Raw genomic sequence first — 26,726 nt, forward strand, 5'->3', positions numbered from 1 at the left:
ATTAGTTTAGGTAGGTAGGTAGTTAGCAGGTCTGTGTCCCCCCCCCCCCCCCAAATCAGGGCAGATCGGCGGCGATTCTCCGCCTCTGTCGTCGCGCACCAACGCGCGGGATGGCATCAACAATCATTCGCATGTAATTACTCCGAAGTGTACGCATCTGACTGAATGTGCATCGTACGATTATCTTCCCATGCTCTTCTTCTTGAGAAAATCCCAAGCAAGGCAGCGCAGCGAGATGACGGCTAGAGAAGCTCCTCCCATGGTCAGCCAGGAAGGCCAAGACGCAGGCGCCGCGGCTTCAGCTGATGACGTCAAGAAGTACACTGCCGCCCATCCTTCAAAGATGCCTGGTTTGCGGCGCGTTTTCCGACCAGTCCAGCCTTCACCCAATCTTTAGCTTCCGAAAGCTTCGACAGCAAAAGACCGACTCGTCATTACTACTAATAAATACTCTTTTAAGCGTTATTGCCAGTATCTATCATTCCGTGTCGTAGGAGGCCTTCGGAATGGTGTGATATTACAGTACAGTCGAGGCAACTATCAAATCCGTCCTCCAGAGAGAGGCCTGGAGACCGTGACATTCAACAACAGCCGTCGCCCACCCCTTGGTCAACGTCGAGGTTGCAACGAGCCTGCGCTGAATTTGAAGGTGCTATTGTTCTCTTGTCCGAAAATAAACCCAAAGTTGTCTTGTAACCCTATAGTCACCGGCATAGACAATGACTGTGTCGCGAACGACTTGGGCGTTGATCCTTCTTGAGATCTTTCCGACGAGGGCCGCAGCCTCTTCTTCAAGGGTTTGCCGGATGCAAGAGCGCCTCTTTTCAGCTTTGGTGGAGCTTCCGACTGCTTGTCAACCCATTCGCATACCATGACTTTGAACTTGACCTTCTCGGGATGTGGGTGCCTGCTGAGCTTGCTGCGAGTAGCGTACAGAATAAACCTCTTTTGAATCCAAGACAGTGTGTCAACTACCCTAGACTTGACATTCCATTCGTCACCATCTAGTTCGCAAAAGATCCTGCCGTCGCTCTTGAACATCTTTCTGGGGACTCGTCTCTGTCTGTCTGTACTGGATGGGGCTGCATCGCTGAATGCGGTAGTACTCTCATCCCGAGTAGTCGCGAACAGGTTGGCAGTCTTGCTCGGGGATGGGCTGTCGTAGATAGCGTATTCTTGCTTGTCTATTCGACAAACACGTCAGTGCTCCATCGCTAGGCCTGCTGAGAAGGGTGCTTACGCCTGTCGAACTTTTCGGACACGGTACTATCGGTCTTACCCAGGACCTCGGGCGGCGGGGGGCTGCTGTCTCGAGAATCTTGCGCTTTCGCAATGGGCCGGGAGAACCTTTTTACGATAAGATAATCGATGAAGTAAAAAGTCTGCAGGTTCGGAAGGTGGCGCGCCAGAAACTCGTACAAATGAACGGGGTAGACCTTGTTGATGCCAGCGCCATGTTGGCTACCACAGTGGCTGCAACGGAACGGGGTATTCGCGGCCTCCCAGCCATGGCAGTAGGGTACAGCCACATGCCGGACGTTGGCCAACTCGGGGCATTTAATGTCCAAGGACATGCGACACCAGCTACGGAAGTTGTCGGCCGACAAGTATTCCAAGCACACGACATCGTTAGAGGAGGCAAGAGACACAATGCGGCCGCCACTCAACTTGATGCCCCCTGGCTGGTTGACTAGCCGTTGGACAACGGCTGCTGCTTCAAAGCAGGTGGCTGACAGTCTGGCCAGGGTGCGGTTGAGGGTGATGTAGTTTGACAGGTTGGCCTGGGGCGTTGGGTAACGGGGCTCCAAAGTTGCGGGCCAGAGCTTCGAGGGAAGTGGTTCGCTATCAAAGTCGAGCATCGGGTTGGGTTGTGATGCGTCATCATCATCGTCGTCGTCATCGGGAGAGGTGATAAGCGGTGACGGCAGGTGTGTAGCACGAGCTGCGGTCTTGAGGCGGAGGAAATGCATGCCGGGTTCGAGGATAGCGTCCTCCCAAATCTGGTGGCGGATTTCGGGGGGCAGCTTGGAGAAGAGATGAAACGAGCGCGCGGAGGCAGGGATGTCAAACTTGATGGTGGACTCCATACTGGATGAAATCTGTCTGGTTCGTGTCGTGTTGAGTAAAAACGACAGCGTGCGAAGGTTTGATGAAAAGAATGGCGATGGCATAGCTTTCGGAGAGAATGCTATGTGGTATGTGGAGGGCGGAGAGTGGGATATCTGAGACGGAAATCATGCAAGGGTATCGCAAAAGCCGGACATGCTGAGGATGTTGCCGTGACAGTGAATCAGATGTTGTTTTTTATGGACGGGCAGGGAGATGAGGGGCTGCGTCGAGAAAGCTAGAGGTAGAGATGGATGGCAGAAGGTCAAAAAAAGACATAGGAAACAAGCAAATGGGAACGCTTGAGAAAAGAAGGGAAGCAACCAAATCATAATGGAAGGAGTCATCACGGAAATTTCGCAGTCAGACTACTTACCAACCTAGGTAGGTAGGAAGTCATTAATAGGTATTACCTGCCTGGTAGGTCGGTAAGTATGGCAGTGCCTTCCCTCCAGAGATTAATTAAGGTTAGGACACGTGCGCGGAAGGAAGGACTAGGTTGCTACCTACCTGGAGCGAGCATTCTCGTGCCGAAAACCGAGAACCTTGACGACCTGCGCTACCTTCCTCGTCTTATCGGATGGCCTGGGACCGTTTTGGATGACCAACTTCCCGACCTTGGCCTGGAAAGTACGACCTTGGCTTTCTGACCCGAGATTTTGCCTGGTCCTCGGTACTGCCTCCTGTCGCCGTTTCGCTTCTTGCTGCTCTGCCTCTCAATCCGCGCCGTCCGCCATTCTGACCGCACAGGCCCCCTACCTAGGTAACAACATCAGGACCAACGTGCACTAACGGACAACCGGAGATGCCATATCACGCATTTACTGAGCAGGCAACAACTCGACCAGTGAAGACCAAGCATGAAATTAAAGAACTTGATGTTATGCATTGTCGACGAAGAGGGAACGTTGTTTTCTAGACCAGGTACCTAGGTAACTCGCGCAGGGTCCAGCGAACAACAGAGTACCTAACCTAACATACCCCTACAGACAGGGACTTGCTTATTACACGCCCGCCTTTTACATATTACACCATAGCCATAACTCAATCCATCTAGTCTTATTTGTTAATTGGCGTTGTCGGGTTGAGACCAGTCCATATCGGACAAGGGGGCGCCGTGTACGTCGGCCAGGGCCGACATATGCTGTGGCAACTACAAGTTCTCCGGGTTAGCGACTGTCTTTGTAGTATTATCTGTACTTAGGTTGGGCGCTAGTGACTTACCCGCCATACTTAATAGCGCACGTGTTGATAAAATCCCTGCAGATGGTCACGGTACTGCAATCTCCGATAACAGACGGACGCGGTGCGACGGGACGGAGGGGCGGCGGCGTCGTCAGAGGGCCTTGGGCGGAGAGGGGAACCACCATCTGCGGGATGGCGGTGACGATTCCAGCGAGGCCTAGAATCGTCGCGAGTTGAATGGAAAGCATCTTCATGTTTTGCTGGTAGTGGTGTTGACTGGAAATATGGTGTTTGAATTTGGTTGTTCGGGGGATGTGAGATGCGTGTGCGGGAAGGTTGATGGAGAGGGAAGAGACTAGAACCTGCCGCCTTTTGTATACATGGCGACAGCCACCAAGGTTGCTAGCAACTGAAGCTATCTCGGGCACCGTTTGTGACTCAAGGCGCAAGGGTTTTCGACAACCTTGGTGGCAGAGTTCAATGGAACCACCGTGTCCCTGGCAATATAGGCAGGCACCCTGTCGTCAAGCTGTCACAACCTTAATAGCAGATTTAACAGTACCATTATCCCCGCCAACGTTCTAGCGCCCAAAGGTCGTTTGTGTATATGGCCATGGTTGAAATAGAATTCGATTTGACAGTTGTTCTGCCTTGGCGGGTTTCCAATACTTCAATACCGTACTAAGAGATTGAGACATGGCACAGGTGACAGGTCAGACGTGCTGCGTACCGGGTCTTCACGTATCGTGATATTGCATATGCTCCGAGCGAACGTAGCCCGCTTATGGGAACTTGGAGCGACTATAGCTCTCATGAAATGTTTGTGTAGGTAGTTGGCTGGATTGTTGCAGTCAGGAGTGTTGTGGAAAGAAAGCTACTTTCAGTGACCTCCGTGCCTGCCAGAGTCTGGCAATAGCCATCAAAACCCCTTGAGATTATCACGACGTTGTACCTTGACGAGTCCACCAGCGAGCTAGGTTCCTGCGTTACGCGATCGCCGAGTAACCTTGTCCCCAAATCTCTGCCACTTTCTGTCAGTCGAGCTAAGGTTTTGTATGACCATGAGCCCCTGTGAGCGTCCATTTCGCCTCCAATAGCATACGGTGCGGCTCTTATGGACATAGAAGAGCCGTGGCTGCTGTTGAATTTACTTGTCGACGACATCCGTTGCCAACTATTCATACGCAATGCGGCGGCGCAGTCTCCACCATCCCAATCAAGACATTATTGCTTCGTCTCGTTTGCCACGTAGTGGAAGCCAGGTGAGTGGCGGCCAGCATCGGTGCGCCGTCGCTCATCGAAAAGCATTGCTAAGATCAGGACAGTAGATTTACAAGGGAAGATAGCCCACGTCAGCGAAAAGTACACTCCTCAAAGCTATTAGCGCCGGCCAATTGTTCCAGCCACGAGAGCGCGCGACAAAGCCGCATTCACAGCGGAGAGGAAGGGACAGCGAAGCAATCTTGAGCATATGTACATTGAAAAAGGTTGAAATATGCCCAGTTGTAACGAAAAAAAGGGCACTGGACGCCCGTGGGCCGTGGCGGTGGTGGTAGCCTGTAGGCGGCGCTGCAGCCACACATATATACGCCAGGTATAAACTATTTACATGATGGTTGAGACACAAAACAAAGCCAGCTAACTCATCCTCTGTTCAGAAGAGAAAAGGGGGCGTGATGGGTGTCCATCATCCCATGTCTCTCGGACAGGAAATGCCCGCCGCTTACAAGTGGAAAGAGGGGGCGCGACGACGACGGAAGGAGCGAGCGTGACGACGGGCCTTTTGGGCGGGGCAGTCGTCGGCGTCGGCGTTATCAGAGGTGACCGGGATGGCAGGCTTGGTGGAGTTGGCAGGAGTCGTGCCATTAGTGATGGGGGTAGGGGCGGAACCGGAGCCAGGACTAGGGCCGGGGCCGCCACCGGAGCCGAAAAGCGCGGGGCCGGGGATGGTGTACTCCGAGATGGTGGTGTACGCTGAGCAAAAAGGTTAGCCGTTTGTGGCTACCGATGGCGTAGGGGGCTCAAATGAGGGAATTCACTTACGGTTGAACTGGATGCCAGAGTCAGTGGCCTTGTACAGCTCCGTGCCGAGGGTGCCTTCGGGGTTGGCGGTACCGGATCCAGTGATCTCAACGTTGACGCACTGGGGGTAGTTCTGGGCGCCGTTCGGGGTTCCGGCGGCGTGCATGGCAATGATCTCGTGGCGGAGGACGTAGTTGCCGGCTGCAAGGTCCGAGGGGATGGTCGAGGTCCAGGTGTTATTGTTCTTGATAAGCTTGGTGGCGGCCCACTCCTGGGTGTCGATGTCGATCCCGGCCTCGTCGATTTTGACCCATTTGAGCTTGAGCTTGTCGACCGAGGCGAAGTCGCCATCGACCTTGGCGGCGTAGGTCAGGACGGGGCCGAAGTGCGACTCGGGCCAGGCGGACCACTGGAACTCGACCTTGCCGCCGGCCGCGACCTTGGCGGCGGTGCCTCCAGGGGCGGCGTTCTTGTGGCAGTTGATGTCGGCGCTGGCGTAGCCGGTGCCGTCGACGAAGCCGTTGTCAAGGTTCTCGGCGGACCAGGCGGCGATGGTGGGGGGAGTGCCGCCGTTCTGCTTGAGGTAGTAATAGTCGAGGCTGTAGCCCTGGGCATATGCGCCGTCGAACACGTAGCCATCGACCTTGCCATGGGCAAGGGCACTAACGGCAAAGGCACCGACAAGGGCAAGGGTTGACTTGACACGAGACATTTTGAGAGATGGGGGTTGGGGATTGTGTCCTTGGCGAAACGGATGAAAATGAATAAAGCGAGCCCTGTTTGATCGTGGGATATAAGTGTTGCAAAGGAATGTCCCGGCTTCACACAGTGAAGAACTGACGGTAAGATGGTTAGAAAAGAATGAAGTGGTGAAGATACCAAAGAATGTGTGCGACCTGCGAGGTTGGATGCTGAGCTGGAAGAAACAACAAACGTGCGAGGGATTTGCCTCTTTATCTATCTCGCCGGAAGCGACCACAGAGAGACACGCAGCAACCCGGAAATCCTTTTCGTCCTTGATGCTCTTTCTCCCTTCCACCTCGCCGCTGCCCTGGACAGTCCAGTTCTAGAATCCTTGCAGTCGCCGAGAACTGACCCCCCTTGGCCCCGGAGGCCAGCCAGAAGACTGCAGGTGGAAAAGATAGAAACCACATAAGACCGAAACACTCACATGCACACCGGACCAGTGGGATTTTGGGGCGGTGGTCACTGGGCCGGGGGGTGTGCTCCAATTCGGAAGGCGAACCGGCCTTGGAATGATAAGCTGACGGGTTGTCAGCGTAACGTAGCCGCTTGGTTCCTGGCCCTAGCGTACCTGGAAGACATTTGCTCTGGCTCAGGGGCCGATGCTAGGATCATGGCCGGGGTTAGCGCAACGCGGGGATAGTGACGGCCTCGATGGGATCAGCGTTGAAGCTGGGGCCCGGTAATACCGGCCGGTTGGTTTTCCTCAGGGTTGATAGCTCGCAAGCCGAGTCTTCCCCAGTGCTATTGTACCCTTTTCAACAAGCACGACTCGTTTGCCTAGAGACAATAGTTAGAAGCCGCGGGGGCTCCTGCGTGGGATATGGAGTGAGTCAACATGCAAACTGGACATGTCTGGATTCAGGGGCTGCGATACGTAAAGGCGCCAAACAAGGTGCAAGAGAGAGAAGACCTGGAACCGCAGTCATGAGCCCCAAGGCTAGATGTGACGGCGTTGGTAGGGCGCATGCGCCTCATGCAGGCGCAGCGATAACTGAGTCGTCTTCGACGTCGTCGGTGCAGGCGTACCGGAATATCAGATGAAACAGATCCCCTTCACTGCCCTTGTCGCCCTTAATATGGGAAGGGAAAATCATAATAGGGTCGGATCTGCGTTGCCTAAAAGACACACCCGTCGATCGCTTGGTCGAGATGAGCCCGCCAAGACAGCTGCCGCCAGGCCGTTTCTTCTTGATGTGCCGAGGCCGACGACCATTGGCGAATCCAGCTCGACTTGGATCCATTCTGCGCTCCGCTGTCAGTTGGCAATCAAAGATGAAACGGTGCTTGCATACCCAGAAAGCGCCATTTTTCGTCATCCTTTTTCTTTTCTTCCTACCTTATTCGTACATAGGAAGTGATGAGTCTGGTTCGCGAAGCCGACTCCTGCAGCGTTTCACCTCTGGGCACGTCCTGGTTCTGGCCGCACGCAACATGTCATCTTTGCAGCTCAGGGCTTCGTCATGGCATAACGATTGTAAAAAACACCTCTTGCCCAGCTTCCCATTGGCTGCCGAAGCCATATACTGTTTGCGACAAACTCTTCGATTGAACTATCGAGGCCTCAACATCTTTGTCACATTTGAAAGGCGCTTCTCTTAGAGCCGCCAGTTTACACAAACCCCTGGATGGCCTCCCAGAACGCTGCAGGGTCTTCCCACATGGGGAGATGACCAGCGTTCGGCACAATCTTCAGTTCCGCTCCGTTGTCTCCAACCAAGTCCTTGAACCCGTCCATCGCCTTGACAAGCGCGCCCTTGGCGTCGCCGTCACCAACGACCAGCAGTCCAGGAACTTGACAAGACTTGAGCGCCGACTTGAGGTCGTAGTCCCACAGTGCCTGACAACTATACTTGAAACCTTCAACGTTGTTGCCTGCCACCATTTCCGTCATGGAGTTGACGACGCTCTCCTTGTCCATCGTTGCCGGGTGAAACCACCGGCCCACCGTCTGCCCTGCCAGCGTTTTAATTCCGGCGCCGCCGTCCTCTTCTGCCAACGCGGTGCGGTCTTTCCAGGCTTGGGTGTTGGCGGCACTGGACGTCACGTTGAAGTCGCAGGCGATGAACTTCTTCAGCCGGTTCGGGTACTTGAGGGCAAAGTTAGTGGTCGTCGCGCCTCCCATGGAAACTCCAATCAAGGCATGCAACTTGGGGATGCGCAACGCATCAAGAACAGTACGCAGGTCGGAAGCAAGGAGATCCAGAGTAGCCGGCACAGGCGGACTGGGAATCGAGTGGCGGCCACGCGTGTCGTACCGTAAGATGCGCAAGTCGGGGCGCTGCTCCTTCAGAATCTTGACGACGGGGTCCCACATGTGCAGCGATGTCAGCAGCGAGTTACAAAAGGCGACGGTTGGCGCGTCATCTTTGGCGCTTCCCTCTAGTCTGTATGGAATGGACAGTTGGTCCTCGGCCGTGATATACGAGCTGATGACCTCGTCGTCTCCGGGAATAGTGGTGGTCTTGCCGTCCGGAGCGGTAAATGTGGAGGCCGAGGCTGGAAGCTTGGCCAGATTGGACAGGTCGCGAGGAGCAGGGCCGAAGACGTAGAAGAGCGAGTAGGTGCGGCGGTTCTTGGCCGTGACGGTTTTGGCAATCTCAGCTCCCCAAGGAGTGGTCATGGAGGCCTTGTGCTCCGGACCACCCAGGCCATTCGTGCGGGCATAGTCGTGCAGTCCGAGGTAGGAAGTCTTGGTTCCGGCGCCGTCGCCGACCGATGAGATCTTAAAGAGGCGGGTCCTTAGCCAGCCGGGGACCTTGGACAGCATAGGGATGTGTTCTTCGCTATACCATTTCTTGAAGTCCGTCTCGGCGGATTCGTCCTTGAGGACGGTCTCGACAGCGACCAGCTCGATTCCCTCGGCCTCCTTGTCGGAGAGCTGCTCGATGGGCAGGAACAGAGGGGCCTCTTGCTCGTAAACCAGGTCGTAGAAATACCTCGTGACGTCGACTTGGGCGATGGTGGCTGCCTCGCGGGCGGAACGGTTCGCTCGAAGAGTGGTGTAGGTGGGCGTTTCGAGGTGGGACATGGAGGTGACGTCGTAGAGAGCGAGGAAGGAGGGCTCCTTGGCGTCGGTGGCGCGGTATCGCAGGCCGTTGGTGAAGATTTGGGGAAGCCGCAGGCGAGTTGGGCCGTGCTCGTTGTTGTACCATTCGTGGAACTGCTCAAGAGCCAAGCCAGGCTTCGGCTGCATAGTCACGTAGAGCAATCCGGGGGTTGCCATCTTGTTGCTTGTATCAACCGAACTTGTTGGTGAGATTTGGGTCGTTATCACTGTTCTCAAGGAAGTGGTCGAAGATGAAATCGGGTAGAAAAGGCTGGCAGATGCTCCAAGTGAGGGCGGCTTCGGCGCGCTCCCATGGGAAGCTCTCTGGGCGGCGGGGCAGATGACGAACGCGGGGTCGGAATTGGGGGAGAGAGGGTCCAGGGGGGTTTTCGGGATTTTGAGACGGCAAAAGACAGCGCGCGGCACAAACTCGATGCCGGTCAGTGACTACCTACGTTGTGCCCACAGCAGATGACAGGTACTTACCTAGGTAGGTAGTTTGACTCTCGTGGATGAAGTGTCGGATCCTACCTATAGGTCGGTCTTGACTAGGTAGGTACAGTGTCGTGCCTCTGGAATTCGGGTCGTTGTCGTAGACTGGGGCGGGGTTGTGAATATTAAATAGAAATATTGTCGCGGCTCGTGGCGGAAAAGCATTCTGCCAGAGCATCGCGTGTGATTGATGATTTTTCCAGACCGGGTCAGCCAACAATGAGCGTCGTCGGGTCGCATCGGACCATGCTGTCTATCCTTTAAAACCGCATCATTTGTTTACTCTGAGATGTAATTGACGATTTGCCTTGGACATGGCGGCGACACATTGGCTAGGGAAAAACTGGGTGAGAAGCAAACTACTTGGGTAGGTGAATAGGTAGAGGAGCGAGGGTGACATCTTAGGTACTTACGTATGGGCTACCTAGGTATTCAGGAACAGGGTCCAACCCCTCGTGATATCTCTTCCAGCTGTTCAGAATGCGCGCGGGCACTTGGCAGCCATTGAAGATTCGACCAATCACCATCCCTCCTTGGGACCCACCAAAGTCAATTCCTATTCAGGCACGGATAGTAGGTTCCTTCCACCTTCAAAGCTCCTTATCGGAAGCAGAGGGCCTCTTTCTTCGCCTCTCATCGATCCTACTACGTAAATTCTTTTCCCAAAACCCGTTTATTTTTTTCTTCCCACCTTTGATGCTTCATTCACTTGTGGTTTCTGTCGACGGATTGATTGGCAGCCACTGTCACCGACACATACACCTACCTACCTACCTACCTTACCTGTCTTGTTTGTTTGTCTGCCGCTCGCCCGGCTTTACACAAGTGCACACCACACCACAAACAGCTCCTAGCTGCAGTAGCTTCCACCACTCCCCTTAGGATTGGCTTATCCCCTCTGGCTAAGACTCCTACATGCGCAGGCACATAGGGATAGGCCCCCGGAATCCCTGCTGTACCACGTCGCAATCACATGGCCAACGGCCCTGGGCAGCACCTCTGCAAACCTTGCTCCCAGAGCCTTTGATTGCCGGCAAACATAAGCAGCAACGTTGCGATACGCTGTCTATCGCTGACCGTCGTTGATCAACGACCGCCTTTTCCCCCACTAACCAACCCATTTTGATCAGACTACAGTTAATATTGGCCTCTTGCCCACCCGCCGCCGCGTGGTCCGCCTCGTCAACTCTCTATTCTACTACCCAGCCCAGCCTTACACATTAACCATTCCATCGACTCTTTTCCGGCCCGTCTTTTCGTCATGGAAGTCTTCCTCTCCAACGTTCCCCCGCGCCTGACGGACCGTACCTTGGAAAAGGAACTGAAGCCCTACCTGAATGTTTTGGGTATTCTGGACTGGTCATGCTCTTCCAAGGCCGGCAGCAAGCTCGGCTGGGTGACCTTTCTCAACTGGGAGGATGGTCGCAAATTCTTGCTGCGCCATGGGAAACAACCCATAGCCACCCCGGAACCTGCGCGCATCTCCACATCGTCGAGTTCTTCCAGAAGCAGAAAGGGCCCAAGAGACAAGCCAAATCTCCACCTCATGAACAACCCCGTCTTCGTCTCCCAGAGCGACAGACCCCCCGACCCTTTTGCCCTCAGAAGCCTCAGCCATCGTCTGCAAGAAAAGTACAAGCAGCGCAAGCAGCAAGACTCCTCCCCCGACAACGATACCGTCAAGTTTCACGTTGCGAGACTGGCGTGTGGTCACAATTCGTTTGGCGACGGTAACCAGGCCCTCATTTTTCACGAGCAGTACCGACTGGACGACCGCGGCCTTGCCAAGTTCGGCAAACGGATGCTCACCCTGAAGCTCGATCAGGGCGCCAAGATCGAAGTACCTTATTCCTCCATCGTCGAGATGATACACACCTCAGCACCGGCTACCTTTACCTTTGTCTTGAGTGAACCCCCTCACTTCTACCAGTCCCTCACCGAGATCCAAGACATGATGGCCCAGCTGGGTCTGAATCCTCGCATGTTGCCCCAGAAGGGCCATATCCGCTGTCTCAACATCCCTGGAGTCGAAGGGCATGTCAAATATTCCGGCAGTTGTCTTGTCTATCAGATCAGTGTCTTTGACACCGACTTTGACCACAAGATGATCCATCTTGAGAAAAAGGGCTTGCTATCTATCGCTCACTTCAATGTTGCCCTTAATCAGACTCCCGCTTTCCGCAGAGAAGACTACCCTAGTTCATGGACTCACTTTTACGACGGATTGGCTACTGCTGGAAAGAACGAGTCACTCCCATTTAGTATCCTCTTCCAGCTACAGTCTCTGGTGTGGAACAATTTCCTACACCCACGCTCCGTACACCAGATGCTACTGTCTCTCCAATTCATATTCCAAAAGGCAAAAGCGGACAACAAGCCCGAACCAATCTCTGAACAGGCTTTCAAGAGCCTTCGTGGGAATATTCAAGATGCCATACCATTTCCAATCCATAACGCGGACCCCAAGAATCTCGAGCCGGACGAGATTCTGCGCCACCTTTTAGTGGTCGAAAAGCGCCTACGTTCCGAACATGTCTACCGGAAAGACGCGTTAGGACCTGCGACAGCAAACCACCACGTGCAGGTTTTCAAGGCCATGGTTACGCCAACGAGAATTACACTCCATGGCCCCGAGCCAGAACCCTTGAATAGAGTGCTTCGCAGATTCCCTGACCACACGAGTTATTTTATGCGGGTTACTTTTTGCGATGAAGATGGCGGTGATTTGTTCTTCAATCCCAGGGTGTCCTACGACCAGATCTTTGATCGCTACCGGAAAGTCCTGAACGGTGGAATACCGATTGCTGGCCGGGTCTACCAGTTTCTTGGGTTCTCGCATTCATCTCTGCGATCCCACTCGGCTTGGTTTTCTGCCCCATTCGTGGATAGCACTGGCAAACTGCAGTTGTACGCAAACATCATCAAGTCCCTTGGCGATTTTGATCACATTCAAATACCCGCCAAGTGCGCGGCGCGTATTGGGCAAGCATTCTCCGAGACTCCTGCATTCATCAATCTCTCCGAGCACCGTATCAGGCACTGGGACATACCAGATGTCAAATCGCACGATGGAAAAATTCAACGAGTTTTCAGCGACGGCGTCGGAACTATCTCGCAAGAAGCCATCGAACTGGTCTGGCCACGGCTCCCCCAACGGTCGCTCATCCCGACATGTTTGCAGATCCGCTGGGGGGGCGTCAAGGGTATGCTCTCCCTGGAATCCCGGCTATCGGGCCGTTCTATCTGCATCCGCAGGGAATCTATGGAGAAATTTCCGAGCACTGATGTGCAGAACCTTGAAATCTGCGATGCGGCATCCAAGCCTCTTAAGCTAGTTCTCAACCGCCAGATGATCAAGATTATGGAGGATTTGGGCGTTGACAAGAACTTCTTCCTCCGGTTGCAGAAGAATGAACTTGACCGTCTGCGTGCCGTCACAGCAGATGCATACAACACCGGGACGTTCCTTCATCTCCAGGGTGTGGGCTCGGCCTTCTTTCTCCCAACTTTCATCAAAAGCCTCGAAAAGTATGGTATCGACTACCGACGAGATGATTTCCTAAGGGCAGTGGTGGAGTCAACCGTCCTGCGGGAGTTGCGCTTGCTTAAGCACAAGGCTCGAATCCCTGTGCCTCAGGGTGCCACTCTCTTTGGCGTCATGGACGAGACCGGATTCCTCAAAGAGGGGGAAGTTTATGTCTGCTATGATACATACAAGAGTCCCGGAAAAGCTCCCACCGAAAGATCTCTTCGGGACGGAAGAGTGCTGGTGACACGGTCGCCTGCCCTTCACCCTGGTGATATCCAGTTGGCCAACATGAGAACGCCGCCGCCCGGCCATCCGCTGCGCAATCTCCGCAACTGTGTTGCATTCAGCCAGCACGGACAGCGCGATTTGCCCAGCCAGCTAAGTGGTGGCGATCTTGATGGCGATCTCTACAACATCATCTGGGATAAACAAGCCATGCCCCGATGGATTTGCAAAGCCGCGGACTACCCCAGAGTAACACCGGAGCCTCTTGGGCGGCCGGTGACAAGAGATGATATGGCAAACTGGTTCGTTGACTTCATGAAATCCGACGTTCTCGGTTTGATTGCCACGCGACACCTCATCTTATCAGACCAAGACCAGGAAGGCACAATGGGGAGAAACTGTCTCAAGCTTGCTGAGCTGCATTCTACCGCTGTTGATTTCTCCAAGACAGGAATTGCGGTCGAACAGAGGGAAATTCCAAAGGCGCCTCGTTTCCGACCTGACTTGTACGTACTATGCTCTCTCTACATTTGTAGCAACACAGCTGATATAACCCCAGTCTTGCACCTGCCCCTCCCGCTCAGCTCTATGATCGTACCCATATTGATTTTATAGACGAAGACGAAGCAGTTGATGATGACGAAGATGCGCAGGGACCAAATCACAAGTACTACAAGTCGGAAAATATACTCGGTCAGCTTTACCGTAACGTCAATGAGAAGCAGATTTGGGATCAAGATATCAATCGCGTTGTGTCGAAAGCTGGTCCATCCGTTTGGGACCAGTTCCTAGGGCTCATGGAGCGCAAGATTGGAGAATACGGCAAAGGACGCATTCGCTGGGAGACGAAGCGCGAGCAAGCCCAAAGTTTGCGTGACGTGTGAGTGGCAAATTCTACCGCCCTGCTTTGCTTGACGGCTAACCGATTCCTAGGTTCGAGGACACTGTCAGTGGATTCATGGTGCAATACTCGGACAATCACATGAAACAGCTCACAGAGGTCGAAGTCTTCTGTGGCTCCATCTTCAACAAAACAGGGTCGCAGACCCGACGTCAGAAAGACAACTCCAAGAAGCTCAAGCAAGATTTCGATCGCCTTGCAGACCACATGACGCAACAGATGAGACGGAAAGTTCGGAATGTCGAGGGTTCTAGCACAGCGGTAAATGATGATCTTGACTCCACCTTTGATAAAGAGGCTCCTGGCTCAGCGGCTGTCGATGATCTTGACCGACTTCTCGCACCCAACAGGGAGGCGTTGGAGATGTCCTATGCCTGTCTAAAGGTGGGATTGTTGGACAATTCCGACGTCGAGTATGAACATTGGGCCCAGTTACAGAGCTTCAAGGTGATTGCGGCCAGCGTCCTGCTCAGAGAGCTGACAGAGCTCGCGAATCGCGTGAGTTGCGGTCGGTTGGTGTATGCTAATGGTGATGAGACGACGAGTGGAGGCTTTGTTGGTGTCAACTCAGGGCCTGCTTTCTCGTATGCGTATAATGGTTACGATGTTGATGTTGGGCAGTACCCCAACTACGGGTACAGTCAGTATCTGTGAGGCAAGTCATTCAATAATCTATATATGGCTAGCTGCGACGGTAATGTATGAACTCAGTGACAACTAGCCCAGTCCTCTATGATTGCTCTCTAATTTTGGCCACACAACGGGCACCCAGCAGGCAATGAGTGCAATCATGCGCCGTCGGGGTGCACGACGAGGAAAGCCTCCTCGTCCCATCTCACCAGTCAACGAAGGACCGACCTACAACAGCACGTGAAGAAAGCATTTACATGAGTTTCATCACAAATCAGAAAAGCCCTCTAATGACGCGAGACCACATGACGACATATAAATCTAATCGTGCCTGTCCTGGAGGAACTCTCTAGCCTCTTCGGCTGAACATATCTCGCGCTCTTCATCGTGATGCCACAAATCCTTGGCTGTGGCATCTGCGACAGTGCCAGCAGCCCCGAGATGTACATCGCAGGTAGCACAATTCAGGGCATGGAGGGTGGCGGCATCAACATCTGTAAGGTGATTATCTGCTACGGTACCAAGTATAAGAAGGGGTACCCATATCGCCACCGTCTTGAAAATCTACAGCGTGTCGGTCCCTTGTCTGGGGCTTTGGAAATACCTGTGTTGTCCGTAGCGATACTCGGCCAACTATGACTTTGTCAGGATCAACGGGGCCCTGTGCGTCCTGCAAGATGGGAACGCTCGTTGCAAGCTCCAAAAAGGTCATCTTCGAAGGTCTCAGAACTGGCCAAAACTCGGGTCATTGGCATCGCTACCCGGGGTCTCTTGCATATCGATTGCGCTCAGAGGTTTATCTTTCTCTTGGGCTTTCTGGAGTAACAGTTATGGTTAGCAAGAGGTTCGGAGACAAAGTTTGTGCTAGAAGATATAAGAAAGGTGGAAGGTGGGATGATTACACCCGAGCTTCCTTGAGACACCAAAACCCAATACGTATGACCGGTGAGCCAAATACACAGCGTTCTATGGTATATTCGCTGTGTTTGGCACTATTCCCGTTAGTAAAACACAGAACTAGGTTATTAATCCGCGTTCAAATACAGCATTTTTAATCGATCCGGAAGATTAATTTCGGACCTTCAACATCAAATCGGACATACTTGGACTTGCATAGATCAGTTTCGCGGTCTTCTTGAGTTTCTATTTGTTTCAATCTGTTGAGCTTGTACAGCACGGCCTTCGACCTGAAGTTTAAGTTCGGGGATCCTCATTTCCCCTCTTCCAAAAGCCATCGTGTCGGCTATTTTCCCTTTGGGCTTCACCGCAATCCCAACAATCAGTTCCATAGAGTAGATACGGGTAGTTCACGACCGAATCGGTCGTACGAGCTAGACTACTTCAAGTCAGACAAATCGGCCCTTTAACTGCCGGTCACGGTCCAAAGAGGTAGAGAGTCAGAGCTCCAGAACGTACCCCACCCCCTGCTGAAGGAGCTTTAGATCTTCTGAGACGACGGCGTTCGACCGTTTGGCCTCTTTCTCTCTTTCGAGCGTGCATCAAACACCACAATAGACTTTTGGTCATTCATCGCTTCCACCTGTCTGAAATTGGCCTAAAATGGCCGTTTACAGGTAACAGACGCCGCTATGGGTCGGAGCAAAATAAAAAAGGTCACCAGACCGCGAGTTAAGCGATCAATATACCAGGGCTGCCTTTTATGTCGCAAGCAACTAGTTTGGACTCGCGGATTGCATCTGGTGCAAGGGGAGAGCGTAAATCGCTGACCAACATTGCAGGGCGACTGCCGACTTATACGCAGCTCAAGAGCGGGAGTTGAACTAAGCTCATCTGGGACATCACCAATGACGCGGTCATCACCCGACACGTCTGAGTCCAAGACGTTTACGCCATCAGCCTCCAGTGGCTCCTCGGGAGACTTGGAGCCCCTTCAAGCTTCAGCGACGGCAGCATTCTTCGCTTTCGTCGGTGACTCGCCTTCCCCTATTACGGACATATTTTCGAGATCATTTATGCAAACCTATCTGAAGACTTCAATACCAGTTCGAGCCATCGTCACAACCATAGGAAACATTTGCTTGGAGGTCCAGAGACACCCCGACTTGGGGAGCAAAAAGTCCGCAGCAGCTGCTGTGATAGAAAAGGACCGTAACAAGTTGAACCGGTTTCTAGAACACCTGATTGCCACGGACAGTCACAATCAACATATCATGCTACTGTACGGTATCTTGAAAATTTATGCCGAGGTGAGATATACTAGATATTACTCTGAAAACAGAACTACACCAGCAGAAAAAGGCGTCTACTAACTTTCATCTCACACAGCTAATGAGCAGTGAGACTTGGGTTTGTTCCCGGGCCACATATGTGAAATTGGCGGCAAAGGTTAGGCAACCGCTCGAGCAAAGACAACGAAGGCCACTTCTCTACTTTGACAAGGGGTTGCTCATGCATTTTAGCCTTCTTGGTGCGATTTACTCTTTTTTATCATTCGGAGATAGTTTCCTGGTCAACCTCGAATTCTACGATCCTTCACCTTTTGAAAACGTCGACTCGCTCACCGGGCATATCCGCATCAACTCTGCAATCTTTCATCACCACACCAAGTTCTTGACGCACTTTGCACACTTGCATTATAGGTAAACAGTATTAATTTGTCGACAAGTGCATCTTGGGAACATGGGTGGGCTGACAATAAAGAAAGGGCATTCAATTGGGTACATGAGGCTCGCGGCGCCCTGAACGACAAACACTTGACAGGTGAAGTGTCTGAAGCGGGATCGAGAGAGATTCTCATTGCAGCTGGTCTAATGCAAAAAGGGATAAAAATCATCGATAGCTCAGCCACGGCTATGAGCTCTATGGAAAGTCTCCGCGGTGTAGGATACAATGACAACGACGATGGTGGGGAGAGTAAAAGTACCGACTTTTGCACCTTGAGACAAGCTTATTATCACTACACCCTTATGGGGCTTACCCGGACTTTTTGTGACCCGGTATGGAAGCTCGTCGCCGGAGACTTGCCGCGCTTCATAGAAATGTCCGATCTCGAGGCTTACGGTGAGCTCGTCCGCGAGCGAATCGCACAGAGGATGTCAGGCGTGGGGATGGAGGCCTGGAGCTACGTGATCATTCTCCTCGGCGTCGGTATGGAGTCTAGCACGCCCAGGAATAGGGAGATTCTGAGGGAACTTCTTTATAGTGTTATGAGAAAGGGGTTCGCGAGTGTAGAGGCGTTCTTGGCTGACATGAGGTTGGTATGGGGAGACGAGTGTATACCGGCGCATACTGTGCCTGACCAGGTATCATGAGGGAGAATGGACGTTGCGAGGGTTACATTGGCTTATTCTTTGCAAGCGGTATCTGTCTTTTCTCGTAGAACTCATTCACGGGTATGAAAACTTATTAACAGGTCAGTGTGTAATCCAGAGCAGACGAATAGCTAAACCTTTTCGCGTTACAATTACATCATCTTGGAACGGCAGTGAGGCCTGGCATTCTTCGTCGTTGACAGGAGACTCTTCATGCTGAGATGACTGCTCTTCGAAAAGTTGATGGCCAAAAGCAGCTATCATCACATAGGTCAATTGTTTCGAATGACGATAAACAAGTGAGTAAAGAGGACAGTAGACGTTCTGAAACACCTTGGGAATAGATTCATCCGCCGGAATGACGTCATCTGAACCCCGCATTCAGGGTCGCGCAAAGTACAAATATTGGGCTGATAGAAGCTGATTGAGATAAATCTGGCGAAGTTGGAATCCTTATCTTACCCTTTTCCGGAGCAACCATAGAAGCAATGGCGCCACCTGTTTGCACCAAAACTTTTAAGTTGAACAATGGTGAGCTATCCAAACTCAGTGTGATTCTGATGGAGTCATTGATACAGAGTGAGGGGTATTGATGTTCGATAATTAGGCCTCGATTTTCCGGCCGTCGGTCTGGGTACCTGGCAAGGCAAGCAAGCCCCATTGCGTTATCAACACTCATAATTTCTGACAGTCTTCAGGCTCGCAAGGAACGGATGATTCCAAGGCCCTGGAGGAGTCCATTATCCATGCGTTGAAGGTCGGCTACCGCCACATTGACACCGCGCAGCTTTACGGCGTAGAGGAGGTCGTGGGCAGGGCCATCCGTAACAGCGGCGTCCCCCGCTCCGAGATCATCGTAGTCACCAAATTTTGGGGCAACTGGCACCACGACCCGGCCAAGGCGCTCCAGATTTCGCTGGACACTCTCGGGCTTGATTACATTGACGTCTTCCTCATGCATTGGCCATGGGCCACAACCCCTGCTCCGGAGATGAAGGTTCTCAAGAAGTGGGAGAGCCCAACCTTTATTGAGACGTGGAAGATGATGGAGCCGCTGGTTGGTGAGAAGTGCAGGGCCATTGGTGTGAGCAACTTTATGCCTAAGGTCATGGATGAGCTGCTTGCAGAGGCCAAGATTGTGCCGGCCATTAACCAGGTCGAGCTGCATGCTTTCAACCCCAACCTGAATCTGGTGCCCTACTGCCAGGAAAAGGGTATTGTTGTCACCAGCTGGAGGTGAGTCTCGCAAAATACGGTGCCATGTCTTGCAGGAGCAGTGATTGCTGACCTTGGCAGCACACTGGGGGGCTCGAGCGCGGCGCAAAACGAAATCCTTACCCACGAGCTCTTCACCAGCATTGCCAAGGCCCACGACGTCTCTACCGGCGTGGTCTCGCTGTCCTGGGCGGTACAGCGAGGCATTGCGGTCATCCCAAAGAGCGCAAACAAGGCCCGCATCGAAGAGAACATCCGTCTCGTCACTCTCACCGACGAGGAGATGCGCAAAATCAACGAGGCACACAAGACGATCAAGAGGGAGAGATTATCTAACAACATTGCATCGCAACACATGGAGATTGACGGTAAGATGACGCAACAGGGTTGGACTTACGTTGATATGGGCTACGAAGACGAGAATGGCAACTGGTTAGCGTGAGCTAGATTTTTGACTGGGGCATGACTGCACGCATTCAAATGTCAATTTTGTCGCAATGCCAACTGACGGAGAATTCGAGATATTGTTCCCGTGATGGTACCGGTATTTTCCCTGTTCTTTTCCCTGGCCTTCGGGGTCCATCCTTTTCCGGATGAGCTATTCTCCCGAGCCCATGATCTGCGCGTTTGACGTCGGTGATCAATGCTAATCCAATTATACCTTGATTGCCCTGATATCGGGCTCGAGCTTTGAAAGGGGAAGTCAGCCTGCGGCGTCTCTTTCCCCGCATTCTTTACCGTCCCAACGGCAACTACCGAACTTCTCGACCATCTATTCTACGTCCACCATCCTACTACCTGAATCATCGGCCATTGTTCAGGTCCACGTCTGGAAGTATGGAGCACCCCCAAGCTGCAGAGGTTCTCGATGTTACTCAATGGCCAACAGCAAAGACGTTTATTTCACGATGTAGCGAGTTTTTGGCCGAGGTCCAAGACCTGTAAGTCCCCTTTGTTTGGGACCCGCGCTTAGCCTCTGATTCCATCCAGAAACCATGAGATAGGTATGTGGTAACAATTTGGTATCTTCACAGAACTCCTGGCAAAGCCCTCGAGAGTAGACTAAACAAATACTACGGCCCCGGCAACCACTTCTATGAAGATTTCTGTGCCTTGATCAAACAAGGTCTCGAAGAGGGATGGGTAGCTCAGACCGAGATCGAAGGCCGGAAATATCGGCGGGGTAAAATCGCCCTCCCTTCAGCTGAGACGAGGTATTTCAGCATCACGACGGTCTATATGGACAGCAAAGAAGAGTACAAGGGCCAGTATCACTCTCATCCGTATGGTGAGATTAACTGCGTTGTCCAGCTAGATCCAGACGCCGAACTGAGGGGAATGCAAGGGTGGCAGGGTGCTGGCTGGACCTCTCCTGGGCCAGGTACACATCATTATCCCGAAGTACGCAAGGGAGCCTTGGTTGCGCTTTTCTTCTTGCCCGCAGGTCGGATTTCGTACAATGCCGAGCCGGATGCTCCGCAACCGATCTCAGTGTGATGGATCAGCACCACGCCCTTAAAAAGGCAAACTCGATGTTTTCTGGCCCCGTTGTTGGCTTTTGAACAGGCATCACTGCTGTTGGTTTACGATTCTGTTGAGATGTCAGTAAGAAGAGAAAGCTGGTTCATAGTCCTGAGTGTTAACCGTGTAAATAGGCAGGAGTCCAGAAGAGACTATTCACCTAATACTGAACCTTGAAATCTGCTACATTGATAACAGATTAGCGAAGCCGCGGCCCATCGTTGCGGTTACGTCACTCTAGCATTGGCTGTGTGTTGTTACATTGAGATCCCAGTATGCGGGGTACTGCATCTTATCAATGATGATCTATCTCTCAAAGATGAAGTGAGGGGGACAGTGAGAGAGATGCATGAAGAGCTTGGGTCTCAGTCAACAATTATAAGTAACAATGAATTGCCTGAGTTTCAATTGGATGCATCTTACCAGACCTAACTTGCAAGGTCAGGGATTCACAGACGTCGCGTCAGATGGCTTTTCATCGTGTTGCGGCGGTCCTCTGCGCCCCAGCTCTTGCCTGGGGTCTCCAACTACTTCCGCCCACCCTCGAAAGACCGAATTCCCCGGTAGAAGCCGTCTGGCAAGTCGCATCGAGCTCGAAAACCATATACATCGATGACAGCTTCGCCTCAATAGCTGATACGAACGGGTTGACTTTGATACCACCTAGTGGCTATGACTTCGCCAGCCTTTTCCAGCAAGACATCAGCCAGTTCACGGGCGTAAACTGGACTTTACAGCGCGTCGACCGCCTTCCTAATGCTGCCAACGCCAGTGGCATTTTCCTCGGCCCATTCAACGGCAACGCCTCCTCTCTCGCGTACGAGAACGGTGATCCAACGTCTGAGGGATACGAACTCGATATTTCGCCCATGGGCGCATTCATTGGCGGAACGGGCGCCCGCGGCATGTGGTGGGGGACCAGGACGCTACTCCAGCTTTTGCTCTCTCAGAACGGGTCTCTCCCCGTAGGGCGTGTTGTTGATGCGCCAGCGTATGCCACGCGAGGTTTCATGCTCGACGCCGGGCGCAAATGGTACGCACCGGGATTTCTCAAGGAGCTGTGCAGCTATGCATCTTTCTTCAAGATGAGCGAGTTTCACTACCACCTGAGCGACAACTACCCACTCAATCGCGGGCGTAACGAATCTTGGCAAGACGTTTACTCGCACTTCTCACTGCGACCAGAAGACGAATCCCTATTGCCGATCCTTCATGGGCGTGAGAACGAGACGCTGTCCCGTGAAGATTTCGCTAGTCTTCAGAGTCATTGTGCTGCAAGGGGTATAACCATCATCCCTGAAATCGAGGCCCCTGGTCACTGTCTATACCTGACCAAGTGGAAACCTGAGCTTTCTCTGGCAAAGCGTGACTTGCTGAATCTGTCACATCCGGAAGCTATTCCCATAGTCAAGCGTATCTGGTCCGAGTTCCTTCCATGGTTTGAGACGAAGGAAGTTCACGTTGGCGCGGACGAGTACGACGCAACACTGGCTGATGTGTACATCGGGTTCGTCAACGAAATGTCGGATTTTATCAATTCCACAACCGGCAAGCGGATTCGTATCTGGGGCACATATGAGCCCTCAGAAAATGTCACCATCTCTAGGGATGTCATAATCCAGCACTGGCAGTATGGTCAGTCGGACCCAGTGCTCCTTACAGATACCGGATACAATATTATCAACTCGGAGGACTGGTGGGCCTACATGTCGCTCAAGAACGATCATATGCCCATTCTCCCCGCCAAATACCCACAGTTCTTCAATGAGAGCCGCGTGCTCAATTTCGCAGACGAGCCTGGGTGGCAGTGGACGCCCGCCGACTTCAATCCTTTCAATAAAACCATGCAGATACCCGATGGATCGCCATCCAACGGAGGCGCTATCATGGCTGCGTGGAACGATAACGGCCCTGACGCTTCCACGCAGCTCGAGGCGTACTACGCAATGCGCCGAGGCATAGCACTTACTGGTGCCCGCGCGTGGAGCGGCCGTCGGGGCCCGGAGCTTGTGGAAGATGATGTGGCACCCAGCATTGACTTCTTCTCACCCCTCGCACCGGGGCAAAATCTCGACCGTACCTTGCCGTCTCCCAGCGCTCCCGCACCTCTAGTGACCTGGAACCGTTCCGTCGATGATACCGAGACAGTGCACCTCGGCCACGGCAGCAAGGGCATCAACTACACTCTGTCGTTGTTTTTCGGGGGGCCATTTACACTCACTGGTCCAGACAGCACGCTCTCTCTAGACGGTAATGGTAGCCTCACCTTCAGCGCAGACGGTTGGGTATACCCGCTGCGTTCTGTAAGTGAACGAGACGCACTGGACCTTGATCCAGGACACCCTGGCCGCATTTGGGCAAATGTCTCTACCTCATCACATGAGGTGGTGAAGTTATCGACCCTACCAGCGAATGTCACCATAGCGACAGATAGCTTGCACGGAAGTATTGCTTGGATTGATGGGCAGTTTGTAGGAAGATTCGAAGTTTTTGTGTATGGCGGACGGAACACTCTATTCAGCTGGAGCCAGATGGCTTTCGTTGCACCACTCGAGAGCACCACCGGTCCCGGACTACAGAGCCTAGTCGTCGAAGGAGACATGAATCTTCCGTTATAGACACATTCATCAGTCTTTCGGCACTACCATCATGTATGATGACAAAACAACCAACAAATTCTGAATTGATAACTGCCTCATTCACTGTCTTTATTTCCTCTTACAGTCAATATGTTCTATCATCTCATGTTCCTCGCTGCTTTTCTGGCCGCAACTTCTCTCGTCGACAACTCTATTGTACTCGGTCCAACTATTTCCAGCTAATGCCGATAGTGACGACAAAGAGGCTTCCGACACTGCTGACAGGGAGCTATTTTGGCGCTGTTGAACGGTGGTGTTCTACCGATGCCTTGGTGGTTATCTGGAGCACGATCAAGGAGCACAACGCTATCAATGCTTGGAACGCAGAGTCCAGGATTGGTAAGTGCAAATGAAGACTGAGAGACCCTACATACACCGTTTTAATTTAATAGGTATTTGTTGATCTATATTGAGCGGAGAGCTAATCCTTTGACGCCATTCATTTGTCCTGCTACCCTTAGTTCCTCAACTAAACCTATTGCGTTACCCATGCTGCTAACTTTGTTCGTTTTGTCTTCTTATTACAAATAGTAAAACACTTCTAGAACAGCTGTATGGGGTTTGAAAGGCGACTTAAGCAATAGAACTGAAAAGCTTATCATTGCCACCATTGGTCATATACATTAAGATATCCACGACCGACTTAAGGCGTAGCCTCTTCTGGCTTTCAAGTCGATGGCATGGCCACTCCAGACACTCTTGACCTGCTGTCCTACCGTGATTGGAAATTCCCTTTGGTGGCATACCCTTCAGACGCGTAAGCCAGAAATAGGGCTACCAGCGTAGCCACACGAGATGCGGCTTACGTTGGTTCATTATCGGAAGGCATTTGATCCGAAAACGAAGCTCTGTCATCTTCTTCATAGGGGCTACAGACTACATGCATTGTTTGTGTCTGGGTCTTTGATTGATAACGATCCAGGAGAATCCCGTCTCATGTCGATCGCTATCTTTGTTTTCAAGTTTCGGCAGTCTAGCATGACGGCATAATCAATATACTTAGACGATTGAGGCGCAGTACATACGCTCAATTGGGGAGTATCGTAGCGGCTAAATCAATCTGCGGCATTGACGCATCCAGCAGTTATAGACAATGTGTCTTCTTTAGCGATCAGAGGAATACCGGATAAAGTAAGTGCCAGTTCAAGGGCCCACTCAAAACTGTTCTGGAATCACATTGTATGCCTTATACAGCCCAAATTCCCATTTCACTGGGACCGTCTTTTTCCTTGGCACTGCTAGATACACTCATTTCGATACTCAACGAAATCTTTCTGTTTCCTTTTGTGTAACCACCGGTTGTGGGAAACTCACTGTCCGCCTAATCTCCCATACCGCTCATGCTTCTAATAGGCATCTCTACCTTTCAATTAAGAGACCACAATGGACTATGCCCCGGCCCCAGATGATCAAACGGCGCGGTCAAGCATGAACGAAACTAGAGGACCGCTCCTTATCGGCATGAGCGCTGGTTTTCTCGCATTCACACTTGTATTTGTAGCGCTTCGTGTCCATGTCCGAGCTGTTCTGATGAAGAAATGGGGGGCGGATGATTCTTTTGTTGTTGTTGCATACGTCAGTCACTAGGCAGCTCTTGCTTTGGACCATGCCTGAATTGATTTTAGATACTGGCATTGTCCACAGGCATCGTATTTGCTATAGGTAAGTCGATGTTTCTTCCCATGTTCAAGGTGAACTCGGTAGCTGACCTCATGAACACAGGCACAATTACTGGCCTCGGGAAGCATGCTTGGGCACTTTCACAAGACGTTAATCAATCAGGCATCAGATCAAAGGTGAGACAACCGCCCATATTCCAGTTGGGTACTGACTTTGGTGAAAAGTTGGTGATATCGGCAACGTTGTGCTATCACCTCACGTTCATCGTGGTCAAAATTGCTTTCCTCCTACAATACCGACGAGCCTTCATCCTCCCTACATTCATATTATTTTGTGACATCATGGTGGGCTTCATCGGCATGTTTGGCATCGCGCTCTTCGTCTCAGCTATCGTGGTCAACACTCCCAAATGGAGAAGGGAGACAAGATCGCACGCAAGTTATGATCAGGGATTGTGGTGGCTGGCCACTGCCAGTGTGCATTTGATGACCGACATCATTATTATTGTGATGCCATTGCTATTCTCGGCAAGTTGAAGTTGAAACCGATGCAGAAAGTCGCCCTGTATGTCAGTTTCGGGCTTGGCTTTGTGTAAGTGTAATAGATTGGCACCCTCTGTCAGGATCATGATTGGCTAACATTGACGTTAGCACAACGTGTATCTCCATTGTCAGAATGTCCACTCTCCCACACGTGTTCACAGGGGACACATCCTGGGATATCATTCCAGCATTGGTCTGGTCAGAGGCCGAGCTCTGTTGCGCCGTCACTTGTGTTTGCATACCGACCCTTCGGCCTCTCTTGATTATCAACAAGTTGAACCGACCGCAATATTCATACAATGGTCAGATGACAGAGCCAAGCATCAAAGCTTGCTTTAAACAAAAGCCCCTGAACAGGGGTACGTTTGGGAGTTACAGCCAGCAGAGTCTTTCGATTCCGATGTTTGTGAATGTGGAGTCGGGTAATCCAGAGCCGAAAACACCATCAAGTGCGGCCTTCAACGAAAACCGCCTTTCAGTAATGGGATATGCTAGTTCCGCCTTGACAGCCGGGGATTCGGACGACGGTTCTGTAGAGTTTGGGCCGGTGGATGTTGAAGTTGCAACGCCGTTGAGCCCACCGCCGCAATGTTATGCCAGTCCGGCCAGGCTTCTTTCTCGATCTCAACCATCGCCAATTATGGAGTGAATCACACCTTAGATGCGTTACATTGTTAGACGATTGTTTTGGCAACTCAAGTTCCATTTGGGGTCAGCAAGGCGCCAGAGCTATGCAGCAATCCACACTCAGAAAAGATGCATCAAGCATGTACACTATAAACGTTAGCGAAGAGACATGCCGGCCGTCAGGCAATCTGGATAGTTAAGCCTTCAACCAATGGGGTAAGCCAGCTTCAAGTAAGCATGTACCACTCGATGGGCTCCTCCTGGATAAGGATTCTCATCGCTTGTAAGCAACGTGTGACTGGGCATATTTCACGACCCAAGATGGATGCTTCAAAACAGCTTGCGATGAACCGCTATGTAGCTTATACCTGCTCGAAGGACCCAAGGGTGACCCTTGAAACACTAAA

At 52.1% G+C, this 26,726-nt stretch overlaps 9 protein-coding genes across 9 annotated transcripts; 5 read left to right on the top strand and 4 right to left on the bottom strand.

Moving 5' to 3' along the window:
• Positions 1-609: 609 nt before the first annotated feature.
• On the bottom strand, positions 610-2,087 carry GLRG_06272 (uncharacterized protein; the record flags this gene model as incomplete). Its single annotated transcript, XM_008096957.1, has 2 exons — positions 610-1,184; positions 1,241-2,087. The coding sequence occupies 2 exons, from the start codon at positions 2,085-2,087 to the stop codon at positions 610-612; spliced, it is 1,422 nt and encodes a 473-aa protein (XP_008095148.1).
• A 1,078-nt stretch (positions 2,088-3,165) lies between these two features.
• Positions 3,166-3,545, bottom strand: GLRG_06273 (uncharacterized protein; the record flags this gene model as incomplete). The annotated part of the gene is made up of 2 exons (XM_008096958.1): positions 3,166-3,259; positions 3,331-3,545. The coding sequence occupies 2 exons, from the start codon at positions 3,543-3,545 to the stop codon at positions 3,166-3,168; spliced, it is 309 nt and encodes a 102-aa protein (XP_008095149.1).
• A 1,469-nt stretch (positions 3,546-5,014) lies between these two features.
• On the bottom strand, positions 5,015-6,025 carry GLRG_06274 (glycosyl hydrolase family 61; the record flags this gene model as incomplete). The annotated part of the gene is made up of 2 exons (XM_008096959.1): positions 5,015-5,265; positions 5,335-6,025. 2 exons carry the CDS (start codon positions 6,023-6,025, stop codon positions 5,015-5,017), a joined length of 942 nt encoding a protein of 313 aa, XP_008095150.1.
• Positions 6,026-7,669: 1,644 nt separating this feature from the next.
• On the bottom strand, positions 7,670-9,283 carry GLRG_06275 (uncharacterized protein; the record flags this gene model as incomplete). Its single annotated transcript, XM_008096960.1, has 1 exon — positions 7,670-9,283. The coding sequence occupies one exon, from the start codon at positions 9,281-9,283 to the stop codon at positions 7,670-7,672; it is 1,614 nt and encodes a 537-aa protein (XP_008095151.1).
• A 1,576-nt stretch (positions 9,284-10,859) lies between these two features.
• Positions 10,860-14,907, top strand: GLRG_06276 (RNA dependent RNA polymerase; the record flags this gene model as incomplete). The annotated part of the gene is made up of 3 exons (XM_008096961.1): positions 10,860-13,858; positions 13,912-14,232; positions 14,286-14,907. The coding sequence occupies 3 exons, from the start codon at positions 10,860-10,862 to the stop codon at positions 14,905-14,907; spliced, it is 3,942 nt and encodes a 1,313-aa protein (XP_008095152.1).
• Positions 14,908-17,882: 2,975 nt separating this feature from the next.
• Positions 17,883-18,286, top strand: GLRG_06277 (uncharacterized protein; the record flags this gene model as incomplete). The annotated part of the gene is made up of 2 exons (XM_008096962.1): positions 17,883-18,097; positions 18,274-18,286. 2 exons carry the CDS (start codon positions 17,883-17,885, stop codon positions 18,284-18,286), a joined length of 228 nt encoding a protein of 75 aa, XP_008095153.1.
• Positions 18,287-18,643: 357 nt separating this feature from the next.
• On the top strand, positions 18,644-19,812 carry GLRG_06278 (aldo/keto reductase; the record flags this gene model as incomplete). Its single annotated transcript, XM_008096963.1, has 4 exons — positions 18,644-18,686; positions 18,763-18,819; positions 18,863-19,391; positions 19,452-19,812. 4 exons carry the CDS (start codon positions 18,644-18,646, stop codon positions 19,810-19,812), a joined length of 990 nt encoding a protein of 329 aa, XP_008095154.1.
• A 395-nt stretch (positions 19,813-20,207) lies between these two features.
• GLRG_06279 (p-hydroxylaminobenzoate lyase) lies at positions 20,208-20,867 on the top strand (the record flags this gene model as incomplete). The annotated part of the gene is made up of 2 exons (XM_008096964.1): positions 20,208-20,311; positions 20,405-20,867. The coding sequence occupies 2 exons, from the start codon at positions 20,208-20,210 to the stop codon at positions 20,865-20,867; spliced, it is 567 nt and encodes a 188-aa protein (XP_008095155.1).
• A 491-nt stretch (positions 20,868-21,358) lies between these two features.
• On the top strand, positions 21,359-23,509 carry GLRG_06280 (glycosyl hydrolase family 20; the record flags this gene model as incomplete). The annotated part of the gene is made up of 1 exon (XM_008096965.1): positions 21,359-23,509. The coding sequence occupies one exon, from the start codon at positions 21,359-21,361 to the stop codon at positions 23,507-23,509; it is 2,151 nt and encodes a 716-aa protein (XP_008095156.1).
• Positions 23,510-26,726: the final 3,217 nt, after the last annotated feature.

This window comes from Colletotrichum graminicola (assembly GCF_000149035.1).
Source record: "Colletotrichum graminicola M1.001 genomic scaffold supercont1.23, whole genome shotgun sequence".
NCBI classification, from domain to species: Eukaryota; Fungi; Ascomycota; class Sordariomycetes; order Glomerellales; family Glomerellaceae; genus Colletotrichum; species Colletotrichum graminicola.